The 25,047-nt window shown below is 37.4% G+C and overlaps 1 protein-coding gene across 6 annotated transcripts in view; it reads left to right on the top strand.

Annotated features, from left to right (window-relative positions):
- The window catches only part of LOC105394483 (multiple C2 and transmembrane domain-containing protein), a 129,292-nt gene that overhangs the window by 54,061 nt on the left and 50,184 nt on the right, over positions 1 to 25,047 (top strand). For 3 of the 6 annotated variants that reach the window (XM_048631397.1, XM_048631396.1, XM_048631398.1), the window contains exons 3-4: positions 8,026 to 8,186; positions 19,256 to 19,409. In XM_048631397.1, the coding sequence (XP_048487354.1) occupies positions 8,026 to 8,186; positions 19,256 to 19,409 (315 nt within the window). Of the gene's footprint in view, positions 1 to 8,025; positions 8,187 to 19,255; positions 19,410 to 19,912; positions 20,012 to 22,758; positions 22,965 to 23,018; positions 23,036 to 25,047 lie in introns of those variants that run through there. The other 3 variants (XM_048631411.1, XM_048631399.1, XM_048631400.1) reach the window with 3 other exon arrangements.

Raw genomic sequence — 25,047 nt, 5'->3', positions numbered from 1 at the left:
AAGTTATATGTTATAATATTATGTTTTTTTAATGTTGTAATCATGCACTCTTAATTTAAGGTTAGAGTTAAACCATAGGCTAATTTCAGTTTGATAATTATTATTGTAAGAAAGACGTGGCTTGATTGCGTGAAAGAAAATATGAGAGAGTGTGGAGTGAATGAGGAAATGACAGAGGATAGGGTAAAATGGCGTGACATGACCAACAAAGCCGACCCTAAATAAGGATAAGGCAAGGAAGAAGAGAATTATTAATTGTACCTACTCAAATTAGTTAAAGGATCTAATGTCATTTCGCACATGACAATCCGAACCGTCATATCTTGAAAAATCCCAATTTTTTTTAATTACATTTTTGCATTCTACAGATCATTCTCTACAATCTGGTAAAACAGTCATAACTGTAGCTCATTTCTGGGCCGAGATATGGCACTATACGACTGTCTTGCCTGTTGTGATGCGCACGCATTGTCGATGGACAAACAGTCATATTTTAGTTTAATACGCGGACCATGTCTGAAGCGCGGGCTCCGGTCGTTTTATCTTAAGTTAAGACAAGTTTAGTTACGAAATACGCAAAATGTGATGAATCAAAACGTATTATAATGTAAATAATACTATTTTGCTTGTTTCGCACGTAGAATTTTTATTGTATTATTTCTAGATAATACTATCTTGCCTGTTTTATTATTGAATTTTCACTAATTCGATTGTTGTATGTTTTTATGTGACGATTTAGCTATGGGATTCGTCAAGATAATACTGTTTGTCCAGTTAAATCAATAATTTTTCTATGTCATAAGAGACATAATACGGTTTGTACGGTTTTTAATGTAATTATTCCCGGAATATTTGAGTTGTAGTAACATCATGAAGCTACATAAACGTGCTGCTAAACTAGTTTTGACGGCAATTCCTCCACCCAAAAGGCTTGGAACCTGAAGGGTATTGCAGCTAAGGAACCTTAGACTCCAGACAAAGACTTTGACTATGATTTTGTTGACCCTACTTACGTATAAACCCGTCGAAGAAATAGTGACTCTGTCCAAGTTCTCCGAATCTTCTAGAGCAACAACAGCAACATTGCGAGCACGCCCATAGCAGTTCTGAAGTCTGATGTTTGCTTTAAATGTTTGGCCCACTGGCATTTCAGCTTGAGATAGATTTTAAAAGTTTGGTTGAGATCTCTTACGAATTACCATATTTCTGATGTAGTTCTTCAGAGAAACGCCGAGCATAGCTGTTTCTATTGCTCGATAAGCGACTTTAATCCGTTGGAGGAGTCTAACTGTCACAGCCGTTTCTGAACCACACGTCATCATTGGCAGGGTGCACTGATTGAAGACCTTTGAGTTCAGACTTTAGAAATGGCCTCAAGGTGAATTTGTATCGAAGTTTACCGTATGCAGGTCAACTTATAGTATGCTTGTCTTCTGCCTAGTTGAATAGTCTACCCAAGTTAGACAAATTCCTGAGCAACTTCGATCTTTGGCTTCCCATACAACTACCACCAGATTTGGTTTAATGTAAGCATTCAATTAAATAAGACTTATTTCTATTACAGTGCACTTCTGTTCAGTTTTGGCGATATTAAATCCCTCTGTTGAACTACTCTTTGCAATTCAGTCTTGATTTGTGGTCCAAGAAAAGCACACAGTCGATGCTATGCCAGTAGCGGCGTTTTACAGATACCTCAACACATCGATATAGCGACATTCAATTTGACATCTCTGCAAGGTTTCCAGAAGTGTCCACGTCTCGATGAAATATCCATAGCTTTTGGTCAACCAGGCCACCAAGGTTGATTGTAATCTTTGTATAATCTGCCTGAGGTTTCCAACCTCATATATATAGTGCTTGACCGACGGTACGTCCTGACCTGACCGTACCATCTGAATGTCAGCGCTTACCGTCGCGTCGGTTGCAAAATGCATTCAGTGCTTCGCTGACGGCAAACTGCGATACGTTGAATCCATGCGGTCGGTCACGCGGTCGGTCGCTCCGTTAGCGAATCACTGAACGCGTCCCTACAAACTCTTAGCTCGTCGGTCGACCGACGTACGCTGACTGATGAGCCCGACCAACGGCTGCACCGACGTGTCACACGAAATCACGCGCGTACCGTCAGCGTAGCTGCACTCATAGACTTGCATAGATATAGCTACGTCAAGCGACGGTCAGCGCTGACCATCGGTCGAGCACTATTTCTAGCCTTACTGTTTGATGATCTATGGTGATTAAGAATTTTCGAAATCTAGCCTGTTTTGGACTCGGCAAACTAATTAGTGAAACGGTTCTAAATGATCCTTGAGAACGTACATAAATAGCACTTATATAGCCTCGGTCTATAGATCCTTAGAACGGTTTTTATTTAAAGTTTCTTAGAACGGTTACCATTGTTGATAAAATAGCACGACACTCTCGTACGATGCCTCCGGTGTTATTCCAGTACAAGCAACCGACTTGCACTACTTCTTGAGCTGTCCGAGGCTTCGAGACTAGTAATACCACCAGGTTTCAGAAGCTATGAGGTAATGCTGTCTGCACCAGGATTATTTTTGATTTATTCGATTATTTGATTTGCTCAAGGGCTATTCAAATCTTGTCCTCAGTTTTCAACTTCGTCCTGTGGTTCTCCCATTCTGCTGAACGAACACTTTCACCCGCGATTTAGCTCTATAGCTGCTTCTATAACTAGTGTATTGGAGCAACGAAGGTCTTTTCGTATCAGCTTCTTTATACGCTTGGTGAGGGCCTGTTATTCTGACGAAATGTTACTCATAATTTGCTCTCATAGTTTGTAATTATCTATTATGGAAAGCAATAAATAATAAAATAGTTTTTGTATGCAATCTACTAAGTTGCTAATAATTTCATTGAAAAAGTACATAGTATTTAGATAATCAAAGGTTTAAATGCTGTTTTTTTTGTAATTAAGTCTAAAAATATCAAATATTGTTCTAAAAGTGAGATTTCTCGTTTTTAAAATTTGTGTTTAATCAATAAAAGAACCGATTTTCCACAGAAAAAAATATATCAAACGCTTTGTATTATTTAATTTTCCCTAAAAGAAGATAAAACGTATGTATTATCTCGACATATGACAAATTACCAGCAAGTATGTAAGCAAGAAAACGGGCTATAAAGTCATAAATATGAAAATCGAAAATTTTAACAGGCAAGACCGTATTATCTTCGGACCGCCTCAGAAAAACACTTGTAGATATAAAATGAAATGACTTAGGCTCAATTGAACTATATGTTTTTATTGCCAAAGAGTTAATCTACCAATCACAAAAGAAATATATTTATTTTATTTATTATTCTTTGAATTATGAGACATCAAACTTTCAAAACGCGATATCTCGAAACTATGTTTTTCAAGATATGACGGTTCGGATTGTCATGTGCGATTTATCTTTCACCCAGTCGTAGGTTGGCTGGAAGAAATTGCTTTTTGGCAATAAGCCCGCCTTTGTATACGTTTTGTGTTTTGATTTGTAACTGTTCTCTTTTATGTTTGCTTGTGTATGCGTACAATAAAGTGTATACAGGGTGGCCCAAAGAGTGACGTCCAAAGGAAAATGATTGATTCCTTAGGTCAAGGGGTAGCCAAATCACCCTCATGTACCTATGTTCAGCAATTTTTAGTAGTTTAGGAGTTATGATTTTTTTTCCTAATTTTCTACGAAAATCGACCTCAGTGGATTAATTATGTTTTATTATGTTTTTGGATAACTTTTTTAAAGTATTTTTTATTTTTGTGTCATCCTCTTAAGTTGTTCTTTTAACCATAAAAGTTTCAGCTTCCTAGCTGTAATGTAAGTTAGTTATTTTTTTATCGAAAGTTCGAATTTTACGATAGAGCTAGACAGCTCTGAATTTTCAGCTTGAAATTAAAAATTGAAAAAGATATTCTTATGGTCCCTTATTAATTTCAAAAACTCCGCAAGGTTCCAAAGTTACATAAAAATAAAAATAAACTATTGCTTAATAGGGTATTATTTGCAGAAAAAAGCCTTCAAAGGTACCTGGGTGGAAATTACCTAATTAGAAAATTGTTTCAGAAAGTTGAAATATTCCTGTTATGTCAGTACTAAGGACTAATTAAGTTACAAAATGTATCAAATTAAAGGGAAAAATAAATTATTTACTTGTTTTTTAAATTTAAGTTACATTTTTGAATGTAAATTCTTAGAAAAATGTTTTAGTCTGAGTAGTAAGATTTATGAGAAAATTGTATTAAGGTAACGGGTCCATATATCGCGGTATTCAAAATGGCGTCCTTATTTCGAGTTATATTTATTTTCATGATTATTACTCATTTTAATAGGTTTGGATACTCTAAAATTACATTTAATCGTTCATTATCTTTAACTGAAACTACTTGATGTAGTAAATATGTTTAAAATTGCCTAAAATTACTAAAAACTCATGTAATGTGCCGTGAGGGCGACGCCGCCATGTTTTTCATACAAACGCGACCCGGCTTACGTAAGGCCAGCCATATTTAATAATTGTGTTTTTTAATATTTATACGACGTTCAACTTTGTAAATAGTTTATATTTAGTTTATTATATTCTTATACTTACATTAAATTTAAATTTTAACTCTTTTTAAACTAATTTAACCCCTTTAAATTCAAAAACAAAATACCTCGGTATAAGGGCCTGATTTTTATACGTTGTTCCTAACTCCGAGTTACCCTCGGTATAAGGAAAAATACTATGTCATGATTTTTAGCTTATAACTTTACAAATAATAACATTTGAAGTATATGCTTGATTACATAATAATAATGATGAACGTGACAAGCTTATAACCTAATTCGGCGGTACAAAATATCCTCTAGGAATCTTAATATGACACGATAATTGTTGACCCAAAAATCATGGTTACATAGAAAACCTTAACTTTGTATGTATATTTGAAATGATAAAAAACAGTGTTATTTCATCGCTATTAACGTAAGTGATACATAATTTTACCAATATTTTATGTATGATTTGAGTAACAAATCTATGTTGTTTCTAAATCGATAATTTGATAACTCGGAATATGGATTATTAAAATACTTGCTGAACCCCTAATATGGAGTATGACATTTTACATAGGTAGGTACCTCGGAAATCGGAATATGACTACATCACACCTTCGCAGTGTCATCCGATGCCGTCATCAAACCATAAAATCAAGATGAATTAGCGACTTTCTTCCTAAATATAAAAGGTGTGTGGATAGATATGCCTGACTTTACGAAACTACTACTAGATACTACCTACTTATTACTCTTTATAAAAGAAGAAAGAAAGAAATTTGTAGACGTAAAACTTTATTTGGGTGAATAAAATAACACACACGACCGTGGAGTTTTTATAACACTTATATACACAATTGCCTAATTTCATTTCTGTATTTTATTTCCATTATCCTTCTACTTCGAGGTCTGATGGCCGTTGTAATATTGTTATCCCAGAATTCCCAGATAAATGAATGTCCTGTATACTGCATTTCATGTTTGGTTTAGGGGTCTGGTTGATTTTTTCATTTTCTTGTTGTTGTCACTGAAAAATAAAGTAAGTAGGTAAATTGTATGGATAGTTGACAGAATTAAGCTTATCCTTATAAGTTGGTACCCATTTTCACAAAACTTAGTGAGTTTAGAAACGAAAACGCTAGAACAAAAACCTAGGTTAGTAACTAAACTGATGCCAAATTACTGATAAAAACATAAAAATATTTCCATTTTACGTAATTTCCTAAAATAATTCGCACACAAGCTTACCTTATCGATTTTCCAATTGCATATTGCAAATACAAACATAATAATTTAATAAAAGATGTTTGTTTTCTAATGTAAAGACTTAACAAAAATACTTTCAAAGAATAGCGGCAAACTTTTCGGCGGAAAATTGAACATGGCGCCGGCGCGCCTCCAGTCCAGCGCGCATGCGCCATAGAGATGTACCTAGTGCAATGTTCCTTGCTTCCGACCTATGCTTGAATGAAAAAATAATCGATGCTGGATCGATTCCTGGGTAGATACTTTTATTATAATCATATTCGTTTATGGTAAATACATTAGGTACTCATCGGAAATTAGTACTGATAAGGTATTTGGCTTTTGTAAGTATTCGATACTTTTCCTCATCCCTTACACATCTACTTTTATTACGTATCATCAACTTTTAAACATTTAAGTAAGAACATAAAATATCGTGGAAAAAATTTAGACCTTACTTAGATAAAAACTATAGTAAAAAATGTTTAAATCATTCGAGTTCAATAATCGATTATATTCGATTACTGTCACTATTTCATCAATTTACCCCATCTCTACTCTATTTTTTTTTTAATCGCTTGGAAAAGTCCATAGAACATCATAGAAGCATTATGAATATTTTTTCTAGCCAATGTTACCAGTTGCAATAATGAATTATGAAAATGTTACATAAATAATAGAAATCATCACGAAAACCAATATAAATGGAGAGTATTTAATTCTTTTCATTATTTTCAACTACTATTTAGAATAATTAAATTTATTTGGAGTACTTTAGGGTTAAAAAAGTATATCGATATTTTAGATTGTAATTTCCTTATGTTCATGGCCACACTCATGGAGCCACTGACAGGACTAACTCGGAATATGGAACAGGCTACCTCGGTATATGGAAGAAACCATAATCCTACCTCGGTATAAGGGCAAATCGACATGTGTAATAAATTATATTTTTTTAAGTATAATTAATGTGTTATCAATGAATCTGTGTTAAGAAATATAAAATTTAGCGTATATTCTTACAGAAGACAATATTTCACATCAATATTGATGGTTACAAATGCTTATTTTTCTTACTTACTTTCAAATGTTGTTATTTACCTCGGAATATGGACCCGTTACCTTATTAATAATAAGTAAATAAACTCTAATAATTCTTTTACAAATTTACTCACAATAAAATTTTAAAATGGCGACCTCCCATAGCAATACACTACCTACATCTACGCAAGAATACGCTAGTACTGACATAACAGGAATATTTCAACTTTCTGAAACAATTTACTAATTAGGTAATTTCCACCCAGGTACCTTTTAAGGTTTTTTTCTGTAAATAATACCCTATTCAGCAATACATACATACATACATCCATCCTGACGTCCCTCAGCAGGGACAAAGGGCTTTGAGAAGATTTCTCCATCTGACTCGATCTTGGGCAGCGGCTGCGAGATCCTCCCACTCCAACCTCATAACCTTTGCCTCACTCTCCACAGAACGTCGCCATTCAGCAATAGTTTATTTTTATTTTTATGTAACTTTGGAACCTTGCGGAGTTTTTAAAATTAATAAAGGATCATGAGAATATCTTTTTCAATTTTTAATTTCGAGTTGAAAATTCAGAGCAGTCTAGCTTGATCGTAAAATTCGAACTTTCGATAAAAAAATAACTAACTTACATTACAGCTAGGAAGCTGAAACTTTTATGGTTCAAAGAACAACTTAAGAGGATGACACAAAAATAAAAAATACTTTAAAAAAGTTATCCAAAAAAATAATAAAACATAATTAATCCACTGAGGTCGATTTTTGTAGAAAATTAGGAAAAAAAATCATAACTCCTAAACTACAAAAAATTGCTGAACATACATGGGGGTGATTTGGCTACCCCTTGAACTAAGGAATCAAACATTTTCCTTTGGATGTCACTCTTTGGGCCACCCTGTATAAATACGACCTAAATCAATGTACCAATCACGAATATTTTCGACTCTAGTCGATAGGTAATTCGATAGCCCCTGTCTTTACATGATTCGCACACAGCTCTACTTTTTGTCATCGACACGCTTATACCCTGATTACACCTATCTACCGAGTAGAGTGGGCGAGACAGTATCCTCGGCCGAGCTCTCGGTCAATTGCTAGACGTTTATTGGCCGAGGATACTGTCTCGCCACTCTACTCTACCGAGTGTAATAAGGGTATAAGAAAAAGAAGAAGACTAACCTCCCCGTTCCCCCACAGAGCGGTCAGAAGCGCTGAGCGGTCGACTCTCCAAGTCGGCATCAGAGCTGTCTTGCGCTCCAGGCTCGCCCCCCGCACCCCCCCGCGCCCGCTCCGCGCATCACCACCACGCGCCGCTGTCCGTGGTGCATAGGACGCAACACTTCTTCACTAGCCTTAAGGTAAGAGGACTGTCACTAGCCTTAAGGTAAGATGACTGCCACTAGCCTTAAGGTAAGAGAACAGTTAGTAGTCTCAAGATAAGTTAGCGCGACGCGGTAGTCTCTCAATGACCGCATCAGAGGTATCCGTCGTGCACCGGATGCAATACGTCTTCACTCGCCTTAAGGTAAGAGGACCGTCACTAGCCTCAAGGTAAGTTAGTGCGGCGCGGTCGTCTCTCAATGTCCGCATCAGAGTTATCGCCAATGTATAGTATAGCCAAATTTTTCAACAAAGCTAGAAGACAGTATTTTGAACAAGACAATTTTACGTCAGTGATACAGATAACCACTACTTATTAACACCTTTACGTAACAGAGCGAAACCAGGATTACTTAGCTTAGCATTGCGGGGCTTCACATATCCAGGGGATAAACTCACTTGTGATTAAATAAGAATATCCGTCAAAATATAATTAAACGATCTAGTACCTAGGTAGGTAATAAGATTAAACACATATATCGCCATTATTCAAAATTCAAAAGTGAATATTCTTTGATTTCAGTAATCGAAAAGTGATTTCCTATGAAGCCCTGTAGATATACTTAGACAAGGCTCACGTTTAACAATAAACTGTTCACCATCCGCCAATCTTTCACTAGATCCAGAATATCATCAGTTCAACGAGATTTTTTAGGTATGTAGAATTAAATTAACTAAGTAAGTACAACATTTACAACACACATTTTGCTTCAAGATTTTCAGTCACTGGAACAAAACGAGTCACTTTTGTATTGCGAGCGGCCTCTAATTTCAGTTTCAGCGCTATTAAAGAGCTTTCTGTCTAAAACAGAACCACACACACAATATAACTGAGGTCTTTCTCTGACTGGGAACGTTTTAACGACTTTATAGCACGCTATTATAAATATTTGTCTGCTCTTAGTTATCACGTTTTTGGGAATATAATATTTTGCAAGAGGTTCCAATATTGACTTATGTTCGTTCGAAATATAATATCGAATTGAAATATGACAGCGAACTCAACAAAAATAGTACTTAAATTAAAAAAATACAAACCGACGACTGAAGTCGGTCTATAAATATAACAGTTCAGCAAGTAGGTACCTAAGGTAGAGAGTCCATATTTCGCGGTATTCAAAATGGCGTCCTTATTTCGAGTTATATTTATTTTCATGATTATTACTCATTTTAATAGGTTTGGATACTCTAAAATTACATTTAATCGTTCATTATCTTTAACTGAAACTAATTGATGTAGTAAATATGTTTAAAATTGCCTAAAATTACTAAAAACTCATGTAATGTGCTGTGAGGGCGACGTCGCCATGTTTTTCATACAAACGCGACCCGGCTTACGTAAGGCCAGCCATATTTTATAATTGTGTTTTTTAATATTTATACGACGTTCAACTTTGTAAATAGTTTATATATCGTTTATTATATTCTTATACTTACATTAAATTTAAATTTTAACTCTTTTTAAACTAATTTAACCCCTTTAAACTCAAAAACAAAATACCTCGGTATAATGTCAGTCGCGCGCGCGCATCTACCCGGGTGACTGCGTACGATCCTTTCTACGGCGATAAATTATTTCGTGTCGTTATAATGACGAAAATTGTAAAGTGTAGTGCGTGTAATATAGTTATAGACGAACTGCTGTCTTATATCCAAAATAAAGTGTCGGTGATTGATGATGAAACGCTTGTACGCCTATGCTCATCCGCATTTACTGGCGATGAGATCAAGAAGTCAAAAGCATTATTATTTGACTCGGTTCCAACAGATCGAAGAAAAATTCTACGAAAAAACAAAGGAAGAGAAGCAAGAGATTTGGTGGATATGGTCAGTTTGTTTAGATCGGCAGAGCCCGATACGATACCTGTGTTTGTGGCTCGAGATTTAGACAGGCTGCCTCCGATTACGTTTGATCACTTGGACTGTACTAAATTACTTAAAGATCTTCTGAAAGTGCAAACAGATATTAAAGAGATTAAATGTACTTACGCTACAACAACTCAGCTTAAGGATCTACAAATGGAATTTCATGATTTTAAACACGAATCATTGCCTCAATGTTCAGTGTTTAATAATAATGTAAATAAAAAGCGAGGTACCTGGACATTGGATAGCGGACCCATGGGCTTGTGTAGTCAAAGTGATTCTATGAATTTACCTACAAGCCCACAGTCTCCGAAATGTGTGCAAGAATCTACACAACAGTATAGAGATATTGTATTGTTAACGCCTGCGGTACCTACGCAAAATAGCTATGATGCGCTAGCCCATTCGCCAATATCAGCTGTTGCGGGTAGCGGTCACGTCTGTGCACCGGGCGCGAGCGGCCCGAGCGGGCGCGATGACTCAGAGCGTGCCCCGATAGCAACCGTCGTCGTCGCCGCCACTGCCGCAAACATGACGTCACCGGTGGCCGGTTCAACCGGATCTTATTCGTCGAATATTGCGGAACGGGTGACACTTGCGCATGAAAACAACTGCTCACCACTTATACCTAATGACGGCAACACAGGGTGGGTAAAAGTAACGAAACGCAAAAACACTTCGAAATACCGCTTTACTGGAAAATCAGGTATAGCAAAGGACCATGAGTGTAAGTTTAAGGCCGCGGAAAGAAAAGTACCCTTCTTCATTACAAATGTACACAAAGAAACTTCCGAAACGGACATTATTGAGTACATTTACTCGAGGACCCAGGAAACGGTGTCACTACACAAAATAAACTCAAAGAAACAAAATGACCACATAGCGTACAAGATGTTTGTGTTAAACAAGAACGTGCCTGTATATTTGGATGAAACGTTTTGGCCGCAAGGTATAATTTTCAGGCGCTTCGTTAACTTTGATCGTAAAACAGCGAACGGAATTATTTCTGTAAACGAAACCGCGAGACAAAACAATGGATAGTCGTCTTTACAGGTTTGCCAGTTTCAACTGTAAAAATGTGAAACGCTCGATAGACGGCATAAGAGAACTGTGCAATTCGTGTGATCTCATAGCACTACAAGAGACTTGGTTACTGCCTACGGATATACCATACTTAAGTACAATTAACAAAGAGTTTGGTTGTACGGGGACATCTGCTGTGGACACTTCAAGCGGAATATTGCAGGGAAGACCGTTCGGAGGAGTGGCTCTGCTATGGAGAACTAGTGTCTTTCAAAATGTGTCGGTTTTAAATTGCAATAATGTTCGTGTGTGTGCCATAAAAATAATAACGAGTGATCGACCTGTGATAGTAATGAGTATCTACATGCCAACAGATTCTAAGGATAATTTACCCGAATTCACGGACTGCCTTGGGACTGTAAGTGCAATTGTTGACGAATATGGTATCGAATCAGTGTTTTTATTGGGTGATTTTAATGCTCATCCGCATGAATTATTTTTTAACGAGCTATCTGATTTTTGTCAAGAACAAAATTGGTTTTGTATCGATGTTGATAAACTGGGAATATCCTCTGACACTTACACCTTTATTAGTGAGGCTCACGGTACACGAAGGTGGTTAGACCACAGTATCATAACACAATCGGTTGTTAGTTCTGTGTCTAATGTGTTTGTCAAATATGATACTCTGTGGTCTGACCATTTTCCTTTAATAATTGAGTGCAATTTAAATCTTATTACACCAAAGTTAGCTTCTAAAAGCATTAAAGACAATGGAGTGGTGTGGGGGGATAGAAACGAAGACCAAGTTGCCTCCTACAGTAAGGAGTGTCATAAGCTACTAGGGTGCGTTGATTTTCCAGCTCAATTCACAGACTGTGCTGACCATTGCTGTGGTGAGCCGGACCACAGGAGCGTTCTCGACAATCTATACTCGGACATTGTGACCGCCCTACAGGCGGCGGCTAAGGTGAGTCGAGGAGGCAGTAAGGGGGTAGGCCGGGGCCCACGTATAGTAGGGTGGAACAAGCACGTCAGTGCGGCTCATCGGGAGGCCAGATCGAGGTTTCATGAATGGTTGTTAAGCGGTAAACCTAGTTCAGGATGTGTTTACGATGATATGCGCAGTAGCAGAAAGGTGTTTAAGTCCAGACTAAAGTGGTGCCAAGACCACCAGGACCAAATAAAAATGGATGCCCTTGCTGAAAAACATGAGAGAGGTAATTTTAGAACGTTCTGGAAAACCACGAGTAAGATGAACCCGCGACCTGGTCTCCCGGTGAGTGTTGGTGGAGTGAGTGACCCGAAGGATATTGCTAACTTGTTTAGGGACCAGTTTACTATCAATTCTCCCCTGGGCCCTGCTCGGACGATGCCCAATGTTGAGACCCATGTACAGGAAATGAGTACTCGTTTTACAGCAAAAGAAATAGTAAAGGTCATAAGGTCTATATCTAGAGGAAAATCTCCAGGTCATGACGGTCTCAGCATTGAGCATCTCCAATACGCGGGTCCTCATATATCTAGGGTTCTGGCAATGTTCTTTACATTATGTGTTAGACACTCTTACTTACCTCCTGAGATGTTAATTACGGTGGTGGTGCCTGTCTTGAAAAATAAAACCGGAGACGTTGGAGATATGAATAACTATAGGCCCATATCTCTGGCGACAATCCTTGCGAAGGTTTTTGATGCCTTACTGAATGTGCATTTACAAAATCACTTGGTATTACACGGTAATCAGTTCGGTTGTCGACCGAACCTATCAACTGAGAGTGCAATACTAAGTCTAAAGCACACAGTGAGGTACTACACCGATAGACAGACTCCGGTGTACGCCTGCTTCCTTGATCTCTCCAAAGCCTTTGACCTGGTCTCCTACGACATCTTATGGGGAAAACTGAGGGATATCGACTTGCCTCACGAGCTAGTTACAATTTTTCAGTACTGGTACTCGCACCAGGTCAACAACGTGAGATGGGCGGGCGTGATGTCCGAGTCTTTCGGTATGGAGTGCGGGGTGAGACAAGGGGGGTTAACCTCCCCCTCACTCTTTAACCTATATGAGGATGCGCTGATCGTCGCGCTTAGCAAGCGGCATGTCGGATGTCACGTAGACGGCGTATGTGTAAACAATTTGAGCTACGCAGATGACATGGTGCTGCTGAGCGCGTCGGTCTGCGGTCTGAGGAAGCTTCTGCGGATCTGTGAGGATTACGCAATGAGTCATGGTCTGAAATATAATGTGCCGAAAAGCAAATACATGGTCTTTGCGGCCGGTTCAAAACGTCCCGACGGTGTGCCACCCATCAGACTATATGGTGTGCCTCTAGACCGGGTAGAACATTTTAAATACCTTGGGCATGTTCTAACACCAGACCTCAAAGACTGTGCTGATATAGAGCGGGAAAGAAGGGCCCTATCGATAAGAGCAAACATGTTGGCTCGCAGGTTTGCACGTTGTTCACAAAATGTAAAAATAACTCTCTTCCGAGCATTTTGTACCTCATTATACACGTGCAGCTTGTGGGCTAACTACACGCAGAAGTCTATTAGGGCCCTTCAAGTCCAGTATAATAACGCGCTAAGGGCAGTGTTGGGGCTGCCCCGCTACTGCAGCGCTTCAGGCATGTTCGCGTGGGCGCGCACTGACTGCTTCCACGCGACCGTGCGGAAGCGCTGCGCGTCCCTGGTGCGGAGGGTGCGGGCCAGCGCCAACACTGTCCTTGCGATGATTGCGAACAAAGAGGAGTGTCCTTATATCCGCCACTGCTGTCAAAAACATGTCACAACGAACAGTGGCGGATATAATATTATTAAATTTTAATTATTATTATTATAATGACTTTTTGTATGTTAGTTTTTATATAAATTTAATTTACGTTACCAATATTATTCAAAAAGTATCATTGTTTTCTATTTATATTATTTTACCTATTGATTATTTATTTAAAATTTTACTGCATAATGTACCTAAGGAATGTTTTCAAATTTTCTGTTAATTTGTTCCTCCGTTTTTGTTTTGTGTTCCATGTGTAAATGTGTAAATTGTATTTTTTTTTTTAATGTGTAAATGTAATTTTGATGTTTTACATTATGAGTCCGTGGTAACTCGAAATAAATGAATTATTATTATTATTATAATGGCCTGATTTTTATACGTTGTTCCTAACTCCGCGGTACCCTCGGTATAAGGAAAAATACTATGTCATGATTTTTAGCTTATAACTTTACAAATAATAACATTTGAAGTATATGCTTAATTACATAATAATAATGATGAACGTGACAAGCTTATAACCTAATTCGGCGGTACAAAATATCCTCTAGGAATCTTAATATGACACGATAATTGTTGTCGCAAAAATCATGGTTACCTAGAAAACCTTAACTTAGTATGTATATTTGAAATGATAAAAAACAGTGTTATTTTATCGCTATTAACGTAAGTGATACATATTTTTACCAATATTTTATGTATGATTTGAGTAACATAATTATCTATGTTGTTTCTAAATCGATAATTTGATAACTCGAAATATGGATTATTAAAATACTTGCTGAACCCCTAATATGGAGTATGACATTTTACATAGGTAGGTACCTCGGAAATCGGAATATGACTCTACATCACACCTTCGCAGTGTCATCCGATGCCGTCATCAAACCATAAAGTCAAGATGAATTAGCGACTTTCTTCCTAAATTTAAAAGGGGTCTGGATAGATATGCCTGACTTTACGAAACTACTAATAGATACTACTTATTACTGTTTATAAAAGAAGAAAGAAATAAATTTGTAGACGTAAAACTTTATTTGGGTGAATAAAATAACACACACGACGGTTGAGTTTTTATAACACTTATACACACAATTGCCTAATTTCATTTCTGTATTTTATTTCCATTATCCTATTCGGCGGTGGTCTGATGGCCGTTGTAATATTGTTATCCCAGAATTCCCAGATAAATGAATGTCCTGTATACTGCATTTCATGTTTGGTTTAGGGGTCTGGTTGATTTTTTCATTTTCTTGTTGTTGTCACTGAAAAATAAAGTAAGTAGGTAAATTGTATGGCCAGTTGACAGAATTAAGCTTATCCTTATAAGTAGGTACCCATTTTCACAAAAAATTGTGAGTTTAGAAACGAAAACGCTAGAACAAAAACCTAGGTTAGTGACTGATGCCAAATTACTGATAAAAACATAAACATATTTCCATTTTACGTAATTTCCTAAAATAATTCGCACACAAGCTTACCTTATCGATTTTCCAATTGCATATTGCAAATACAAACATAATAATTTAATAAAAGATGTTTGTTTTCTAATGAAAAGACTTAACAAAAATACTTTCAAAGAATAGCGGCAAACTTTTCGGCGGAAAATTGAACATGGCGCCTGCGAGCCTCCAGTCCAGCGCGCATGCGCCATTAGAGATGTACCTAGTGCAATGTTCCTTGCTTCCGACCTATGCTTGAATGAAAAAATAATCGATGCTGGATCGATTCCTGGGTAGATACTTTTATTATAATCATATTCGTTTATGGTAAATACATTAGTTTTGGTAAGGTATTTGTGTGTATCGAATACTTACTATTCGATACTTTTCCTCATCCCTTACACATCTACTTTTATTACGTATCATCAACTATTAAACATTTAAGTAAGAACATAAAATATCGTGGGAATAATTTTGACCTTACTTAGATAAAAACTATAGTAAAAAATGTTTAAATCATTCGAGTTCAATAATCGATTATATTCGATTATTGTCACTATTTCATCAATTTACCCCATCTCTACTCTATTTTTTTTTAATCGCTTGGAAAAGTCCATAGACCATCATAGAAGCATTATGAATATTTTTTCTAGCCAATGTTACCAGTTGCAATAATGAATTATGAAAATGTTACATAAATAATAGAAATTATCACGAAATCCAATAATAAATGGAGAGTATTTAATTCTTTTCATTATTTTCAACTACTATTTAGAATAATTAAATTTATTTGGAGTACTTTAAGGTTAAAAAAGTATATCGATATTTTCGATTGTAATTTCCTTACGTTCATGGCCACACTCATGGAGCCACTGACAGGACTAACTCGGAATATGGAACAGGCTACCTCGGTATATGGAAGAAACCATAATCCTACCTCGGTATTAGGGTAAATCGACATGTGTAATAAATTATATTTTTTTAAGTATAATAAATGTGTTATCAATGAATCTGTGTTAAGAAATATAAAATTTAACGTACATTCTTACAGAAGACAATATTTCACATCAATATTGATGGTTACAAATGCTTATTTTTCTTACTTACTTTCAAATGTTGTGATTTACCTCGGAATAGGGACGCGTTACCTTAGTTATATTTTTTCTCGACAAAAATGTTGAGATTTTTTGTGTATTATTGATACCTAATATCTACTCGTATTTAATATATTGGCACCGTATAATAGAATAGAATAGAATAGAATTGGCACCGTAAATCTGATTAAAACCGGCGTTACACCACAAATTTTTAAGATGTAATAATCTAGGCCTTTCATTTAATTTCCTTTGTAAGTTAGGTAGTTATAAACCGCAAGGGTACATTTATGCATAATTCTGCTAAACCGGCGTAAACGCGAGATTATTTGCACAGCATTTATTCATAAGGTGTAACTTTTAGGATCGCTTTATGCGAGTGTAAGCCGCTTACCCATTCGGCATCAGAGTACCCAAAATGGATACAATTTCTTTTAAATCCTTTTCTTTTGTTGACCTTTTTGGATCGTACTTTACTTTACCCTGCGAATAAAGGAAAAAAGCTACTTATTCCTACAAATAAAGTCGATACAATAAGAAATGAAAACGAAGTTACTGTCAATTACTTTTTTTTGAAAAATGGAGTCAAGTTTTGTTTTTCGGAGCACGTTGAATACTTAGCTTTAATATCGGCTATTACGAAAAAAAAAATAAACGTTACCTACGTGAGTCCGTTTGGCCTAAGTAAGTAACTCAAAATTACGAATCATATTTTTTTACGTGTCGTAAGTCGTGTATTTTTTTTGTAAAACTCACCCCAAACTGAAACTATTTGACCGGTATCTGTAAAAATTTACGATACCGTTAAATAATGTTATTATTAAATCAAAGTGTAGGTAGGTACTGCTACCTACCTACATGTGAAAATATTGAAGGGCAAATTTACCTAACCCATTTTATTCACTTTGAGGCATTTTCACAACGTTTTCGTCATGGGGAAACGAGTGGCAAATAATATTACCCTACCACTCTCTGTTTATGGATGATATAAAACAGACGCTACAGAGAGAAAATAAAAGAAAAGCATACGAGAAAAATAAGAGAAATGGCGTCCCTGTTGAAATAAGAATATGAAAGGTACAAGATTTTTGTTTTTATTTGAGTGTATTCGAAATAAGAGTTCATTTAAGTAATAACTTATTTTAAAAAGCTGGATAGTATTAGATGAGGAAAATAGAAGACACCGTGTCGTAGATTTTAGATGTGTACCCTTAGTGCAAGGTACCTTGTACCCATTCAAAAACGGCGATACGGCTCGCGACCTATGTGACGATCTACGTGAGTACGTAGGTACAAAATGTACAGCGAAAAGCGCTTGCGAGCCACCCCTTAGCCAATTACAGTCGTGAGCATAATTCAAATTCAAATTCAAATTCAAATTCAAATTCAAATTCAAATTCAAATTCAAATTCAAATTCAAATTCAAATTCAAATTCAAATTCAAATTCAAATTCAAATTCAAATTCAAATTCAAATTCAAATAATTTATTTTCTTACTAAAAGTCCATAAATGTCTGTGGATATTAATTCAGCTGTTTTTGGTGATTTAAATTTATTTATTACTAGCTGACCCCGCGAACTTCATACCGCCTCATACCCTATTCTACCCTACACTACACTACCCTACACTACCCTACACTACCCTACACTACCCTACACTACCCTACACTACCCTACACTACCCTACACTACCCTACACTACCCTACACTACCCTACACTACCCTACACTACCCTACACTACCCTACACTACCCTACACTACCCTACACTACCCTACACTACCCTACACTACCCTACACTACCCTACACTACCCTACACTACCCTACACTACCCTACACTACCCTACACTACCCTACACTACCCTACACTACCCTACACTACCCTACACTACTCTACACTACCCTACACTACCCTACACTACCCTACACTACCCTACACTACCCTACACTACCCTACACTACCCTACACTACCCTACACTACCCTACACTACCCTACACTACCCTACACTACCCTACACTACCCTACACTACCCTACACTACCCTACACTACCCTACACTACCCTACACTACCCTACACTACCCTACACTACCCTACACTACCCTACACTACCCTACACTGCCCTACACTACCCTACACTACCCTACACTACCTTACACTACCCTACACTACCCTAAACTACCCTGCACTACCCTACACTACCCTACACTACCCTACACTACCCTGCACTACCCTACACTACCCTACACTACCCTACACTACCCTACTCTACCCTACACTACCCTACACTACCCTACACTACCCTACACTACCCTACACTACCCTACACTACCCTACACTACCCTACACTACCCTACACTACCCTACACTACCCTACACTACCCTAGACTACCCTACACTACCCTAGACTACCCTACACTACCCTACACTACCCTACACTACCCTACACTACCCTACACTACCCTACACTACCCTACACTACCCTACACTACCCTACACTACCCTACACTACCCTACACTACCCTACACTACCCTACACTACCCTACACTACCCTACACTACCCTACACTACCCTACACTACCCTACACTACCCTACACTACCCTACCCTACCTTTCTTACCTTTTAAACCTTCCCTGGACTTCCACGAATATTTCAAGACCAAAATTAGCCAAATCGGTTCAGCCGTTCTCGAGTTTTACCGAGACTAACCAACAGCAATTTATTTTTATTATATTGATAAAGAACAATAATGATGACGAACCATATCAGTACGAGTACCTATTGTATTTAGCGTAACCCCTATCCCCTTCCAAACCACTAAGCTTACACTTCCATTCGCAGTCGCGATGGCAGCGCAGCCGGAGCCGGGAGCGATGCCCCGCCGGCACCTCGCTGACGGTGGCCCCTGGAGACAGCAGCGGCACCGAGTATGCAGCTGACCATAGCTCGGAGCAAAGCACGCCGGCTAACTCACCACGACATCGAGGGAAACGAGGTAAGAGCCTTATACATGATTTCACCTTTTAAGAAAAAAGTACTGGGGTAGCATAAGTTTCCAGAAGTCCAAAGATTATGCAGTTTGGAGCTAACAGCCCCGCTAACTCTCCACGGCATCGAAAATAATACTAGGGTAGTATAAGTTTCCAGAAGTATGCTGTAAAAACCGCTTCCCCGCCGGCACCTCGGTGACCGTGGCCCCTGGAGACAGCAGCGGCACCGAGTACGCAGGTGACCATAGCTCGGAACAAAGCACGCCGGCTAACTCACCACGACATCGAGGGAAAAGAGGTAAGCAAAAATATCATTTTGAAAAAGTACTAGGATATTATAAGTTTCCAGAAGTCCGAACGAGTTTGCAGCTCGGAGCTATCACCAAGTTAGCGGCGATATTGTCCAGAAAAGTACTAGGGAAGCATAAGCTTCCAGAAGTATGTTGTATAAACCACAGGGAAGGTATGGAATGCTCCCGGGTGCGCTGCCCTGCCGGCACCTCGCTGACCGTCGCGCCTGGAGACAGCAGCGGCACCGAGTATGCAGCTGACCATAGCTCGGAACAAAGCACGCCGGCTAACTCACCACGACATCGAGGGAAACGAGGTAAGAGCCTTATAAATGATTCACCTTTTAAGAAAAAAGTACTGGGGTAGCATAAGTTTCCAGAAGTCCAAAGATTATGCAGTTTGGAGCTAACAGCCCCGCTAACTCTCCACGGCATCGAGAATAATACTAAGGTAGTATAAGTTTCCAGAAGTATGTTGTTTGTAAGGGTATGGAAGATTCCTAGAGACTGGATAATTAACCACGACATCTATGTTAAAGGTTAAAGGTAAGCCTAAACAGTCGATGAAACAGAAGAATAGCATGTTGAAAAAGTACTAGGATAGCATAAGTTTGCAGAAGTCCGAACGAGTATGCAGCTCAGAGCTAGCACCCCCGCTAACTCTCCAACGAGGTAAGAAAAGATAGAAGCACATTAGGTCATTGCCCTAAAAAGTACAACTTTGGTTTCTGAATACAAATGCTGGCAAATTATCTAATTTTACGGTTTAAATTTGTTATCCAGCATTACGAGTAAAAGCCAGCTTTATCTTCTTCATACACAAATTAGCACAGAATTACCTAAAATGCTTCAATTAATTCAGATTAAAACTGTTACGAAGGAACGGAGCTAGAACAAACAGATAGGTTCACGAAGATTGGCGCAGAAAATATTAAAGAAAATCAAGTTGGTGATGTGCGTTCAACTGACTTTTCCCACCTCATCGTTACATTGTTTGAATCATCTACCTATACCTAATGAAAATGTGGAAATTATGTATCAATACCATCATAAATTTTGGAAGGTTAACGGGTAATCTGACAAATCGGTTTTGGTATTTATTATTAATGCCTGAGGGTTTGTGTGATAAATTTTGTACCTGGTGGAATATAGAAGGGAAAATAACGTCGGTTTTAGACGATCGACGATCGTGACAGGTTTTCGTATGAGTACCTATACAATTTTAGTAAGATTTCATAAAGATAATTACAGGATATGTAACGAAAATTACTCGAAACAATAAAGCATGTAGAAAATAGAATTATTTTAAAAGTGCCTAATAAGTACGTGATTTTTTTTAAAACCTATCCATTATTAGCATTATTAATAAACTATACTTTATCAAATATATCATGAGCCCTATGTTGTTATTATATACATAAAATCATTTCTTCGTTTTCAAGGGAATCTATTAATTTACTTCCATAATTTATTAATTGTATTACTCAAACATTTACAATCGTATTGTAACGCGTTATAAAAGAGGCCATCCAAAGTATGCACAAGTGGCGACATCTGTTGGAATTTCCCGGCACTACTCCGGCCCGTGGAAAGCGCGCCTTACCGCTTTAGTTAGAAAAGAGTTTTCATGCAAAACCGTATCTTTTATCCAGAGGACGCTAACGGGCCGCTATAAAAAAAACTATTTTCTAGTTACTTAGGGCTGATTTTTCAATTGTCATCTGAGGAATAATATTCTGATGCTGTCGCGACTGAATGTTTGTATTAGACAGTGACAGCTACAATTTTATTCCTCAGATAACACTTATCTGACTATTGAAAAATCAGCCCTTAGATATTTAGGGTCGATTTTATTAGTGTCATTCCCTTTATTAGGTAGATAGGTACTAAATGTATCTATCATTATGAACAATTTTATATACTTATCGGAAATCGCGAAAAAATTGTTCCATTGGATATTTCTATTTAAAATTCACCTGCACATAAGAATGACACTGATAATACTCCACCTCTATGAGTAAAGAACTACCTTTGCTAGGTATATCATACGAACTATCTATGCGGTTATCGAAATAACCATAAGATGTTTCTTTGACAGATACCTAGTGTTGCTAACACCTAGTTTAAGATATTATCTGGTAATGATGCATGGTGATAATAATTATAATATGACTTGGCAACTGTAAGACCTGCCATGCCATGTAAGGTTTCCTCTGGGTTTAATCTCTTTACTTGCACTATTACCTTTTAACTGCACTTCACTCAGTTGTTTCTATATACAGGGTGTTGTAAAAATGCTTTATAGCAAGCCAAACAAAGGGTGACTCAAGGGGGTCATTCTGAATGACTAAGATAAAAGAACCCGGAACTTCCGGCACCACAACAGTCAGAATAGTCAACCACTGCGTGACCGTGACGTGAGTGTTCCCCATAATTTTTCCTGCCACAAGACAAAGAACCTACCAAAATTTAGTTAATAATTTGACTAATGAAAACACGTGTCACCTAAAAATGCTTTAAACACATAAAAATCTCTTTTTTCCCACGTTCCCACAAAGTCTGACCCAATTTTCGGTTTGATATCCGTCTGTTTAAATAATTTATCAGCCTGAGACGTATTATTGCCTCAAACCTATTTGTAAAGGGTAACCTAATAATAGAGGTCCCAGTGGCGGGACGCCTAACTAGAATAAACCCACTTACGGTGTTGCCAGGCTTTGTGGGTAAAACTAGGGCTCTTCGGAATGGTGGTAGAATTTTGTTGAAAAACAGGCTTACCAACATAGTAACCTAGAGAGCCAGGTTCCGGTACTTGCACCCCCACAGAGAATACAATAGAATACTATGTAACCTATAATGACTTATCAGAAAATTGTTTTAAAAACTTTTAATTTGATTCAGATTTTTGTAAGTTAAAATAATTCATCCATGTTGAAAATCCACACGTCGGTTTCGTCGCTTCAGTCAAAGGAAGCGAGATAGGGTAGGGCATGGAAAAACATAGTTTTTACGACCGTAGAAACTATTGTAGGCGAAATGTATTTGGTTTCATCTGGCAACAATAACAGCCAGTCTGTTTGCCGCCAACGCGAGGGGTGGTCGCTTTTTTACAAAATGGCGCTTGACATAAACAATTTCCCGCCCAATTATTTTTCGCTTTACGTTTACCTTTTGTTTTTCTAGTGCTTCCAAATTTAAATTCTGTGCTTCGTAGTGCTTTTATAAAATTACAAGTGATGTGATTGTGTCATTAATTTCGGAATTGACTGAGTATTGTCGATGTTTTGATATTTTTAGACAAATGTTTTACGTGACTTGGCCCGTATGCTACGGATTTCTAGGTTAACTTACATACCAAGTTACTTGTCTTGTGCAGATTATGCACTTGTGCAGGCATAGTTTTATTTATTTATTTTAGTAATCAATTAAATTTATAAGACCAAGTGCAGGAAAATTTCTAAACAATCTGTCTTTCCAAGTTAAATCTGACTCTTGTTTTAAACCTACTCTGGTTTTATATGTACTTATTTTTTCTTTAGCACACACGCACTAACACATCAAACTCATTTTAATTTCCACTTGGCTTATCTGTCCACTAAGCTTTTACAGTGATAGGTAGGTAGGTACTCACTTAAATAAAGCTCAAATGATAGTAGTTTAGCGATAGGGTAATATGATGAGTAGTTTGACCTCATTCACTCACCTTTTCCGTTCACCGAAAGGTCGATAAGTTCACCGAAAATATTACATATCAACAAACATAAAAAAACTATTTTTTTTACCCAATCTCATTTAGGGGTTTACCTTCAACTGATTCGATATTCTAGATTCAGATAGATTAGGAATAGGCACTCATAAACAAAGTTCACAGTTCTTGCTGTGTAGGGAAAAAAACGCCCATAAATACGATGTTTTCCTCGATTTTCTTAGTTCCTTCCTACAGGGTTTTTTCAATGCAACCATGCTCTGGAAAAGTTTTGAAATTTTGGGCGATTTTTCCCTGTGCGAGAGCTGTGTTTTACAAACACTTTATTCATAAGTACATTCCAATATTGCAGCTTTTAAATTATAAGGTTAAATCATTTAGATCGTACCTCAAATGGCGTATGCTACTAAGTTAGACAGAAAGGTGAAAAAGGACATTAAATATTTGTTTAAGCTTTTACATTTTAATGAAATGCAAGCAGTTTACAAGCGCTACCGTACTGGAATAAGATAGTTTATCATAACAATGAACCCTGTGCCATGTTACATGAAAACATTAAAAATACAAGTACAAACTTTTCTATACACGAGCTGGTATAACTGTAGCTATGTACTCAATTGTACTCGGTACTTAACAAAGTACCTACCTATAGTCTAGAAATATTGAGTGTGTATATCCTAAAATTTAGGTAATGTACTCATAACTTTTTTAAATAAGCCTAAGCTGTCCGAACATTTAACTTGGTGCTGTCAATCTGTCATTATTTTATTAACGGAATCAATCGTATGTTTGTGTAACTATTTATAAAGTATCTATCCAAAATGACCCATCAAATTGAAAGTACTTATCCGTAAAATATAACTCTGTAAAAGTTACGGGATGATTTAAATTCAGTTCCTTCAGAATCGCTGCGACTGTTAATAGAATTTCCATAAGACGTCCTTGTCATAACAAGTTAGACGCTTCTCTCTTGTTTGCAAAACTACACTGTACAGCAGACACTTCTGTACTAGCGCTCCACTTTAGACTAAGGCCCTGTTTCACAAAGTCTGGTTAGTGGCTACCTGTGAGGTAAAATAAATGCTGTCACTGTCAAAAAAATAATAACAGAGAGTGACAGCTTGTATTTTATTTCACAGGTAGCCACTAACCAGACATTGTTAAACAGGGCCTAAGTGTTACCTACTTGTAGTCGGGTAAGCGCCGCGCCAGCTTCTCAAGCCAGAGATGCAGGGTCGAATCTCGGCGCGGACATACTGTACCAATGGGTTCTTTCGAATATAAGTACAATGTATACCATCGCTCTTACGGTGAAAGAAAACATCGTGAAGAAACCTGCACATCTAGATTATAGGTGTGTAACATACGAGTAAGTGCAGTGTACTCATTCAAGAACAAAGTGAGTACAAATGTACAGCGAATAGCCTTGGACATTGCATCGTACCTATCTAGTTATCACTTAATTAAACTACTGCAAAAATAATCGCAAACCAAAGATATTTATACTATTGTTACACCATTTCTACTACGCCATGCGTAGTCCATTATGTATCCTGTATGTGTATACTCGTAGCTACTTATTCCAATGGTCTTAATTTATATTCAAAACCGATCTGTAGTTAAGAATATTCCTTCAGTTCCACTTCG

This window comes from Plutella xylostella, chromosome 28 (assembly GCF_932276165.1).
Source record: "Plutella xylostella chromosome 28, ilPluXylo3.1, whole genome shotgun sequence".
NCBI classification, from domain to species: Eukaryota; Metazoa; Arthropoda; class Insecta; order Lepidoptera; family Plutellidae; genus Plutella; species Plutella xylostella.
Note: the sequence above shows the minus strand (reverse complement) of the source record. Positions and strands in the feature narration are given on the sequence as shown.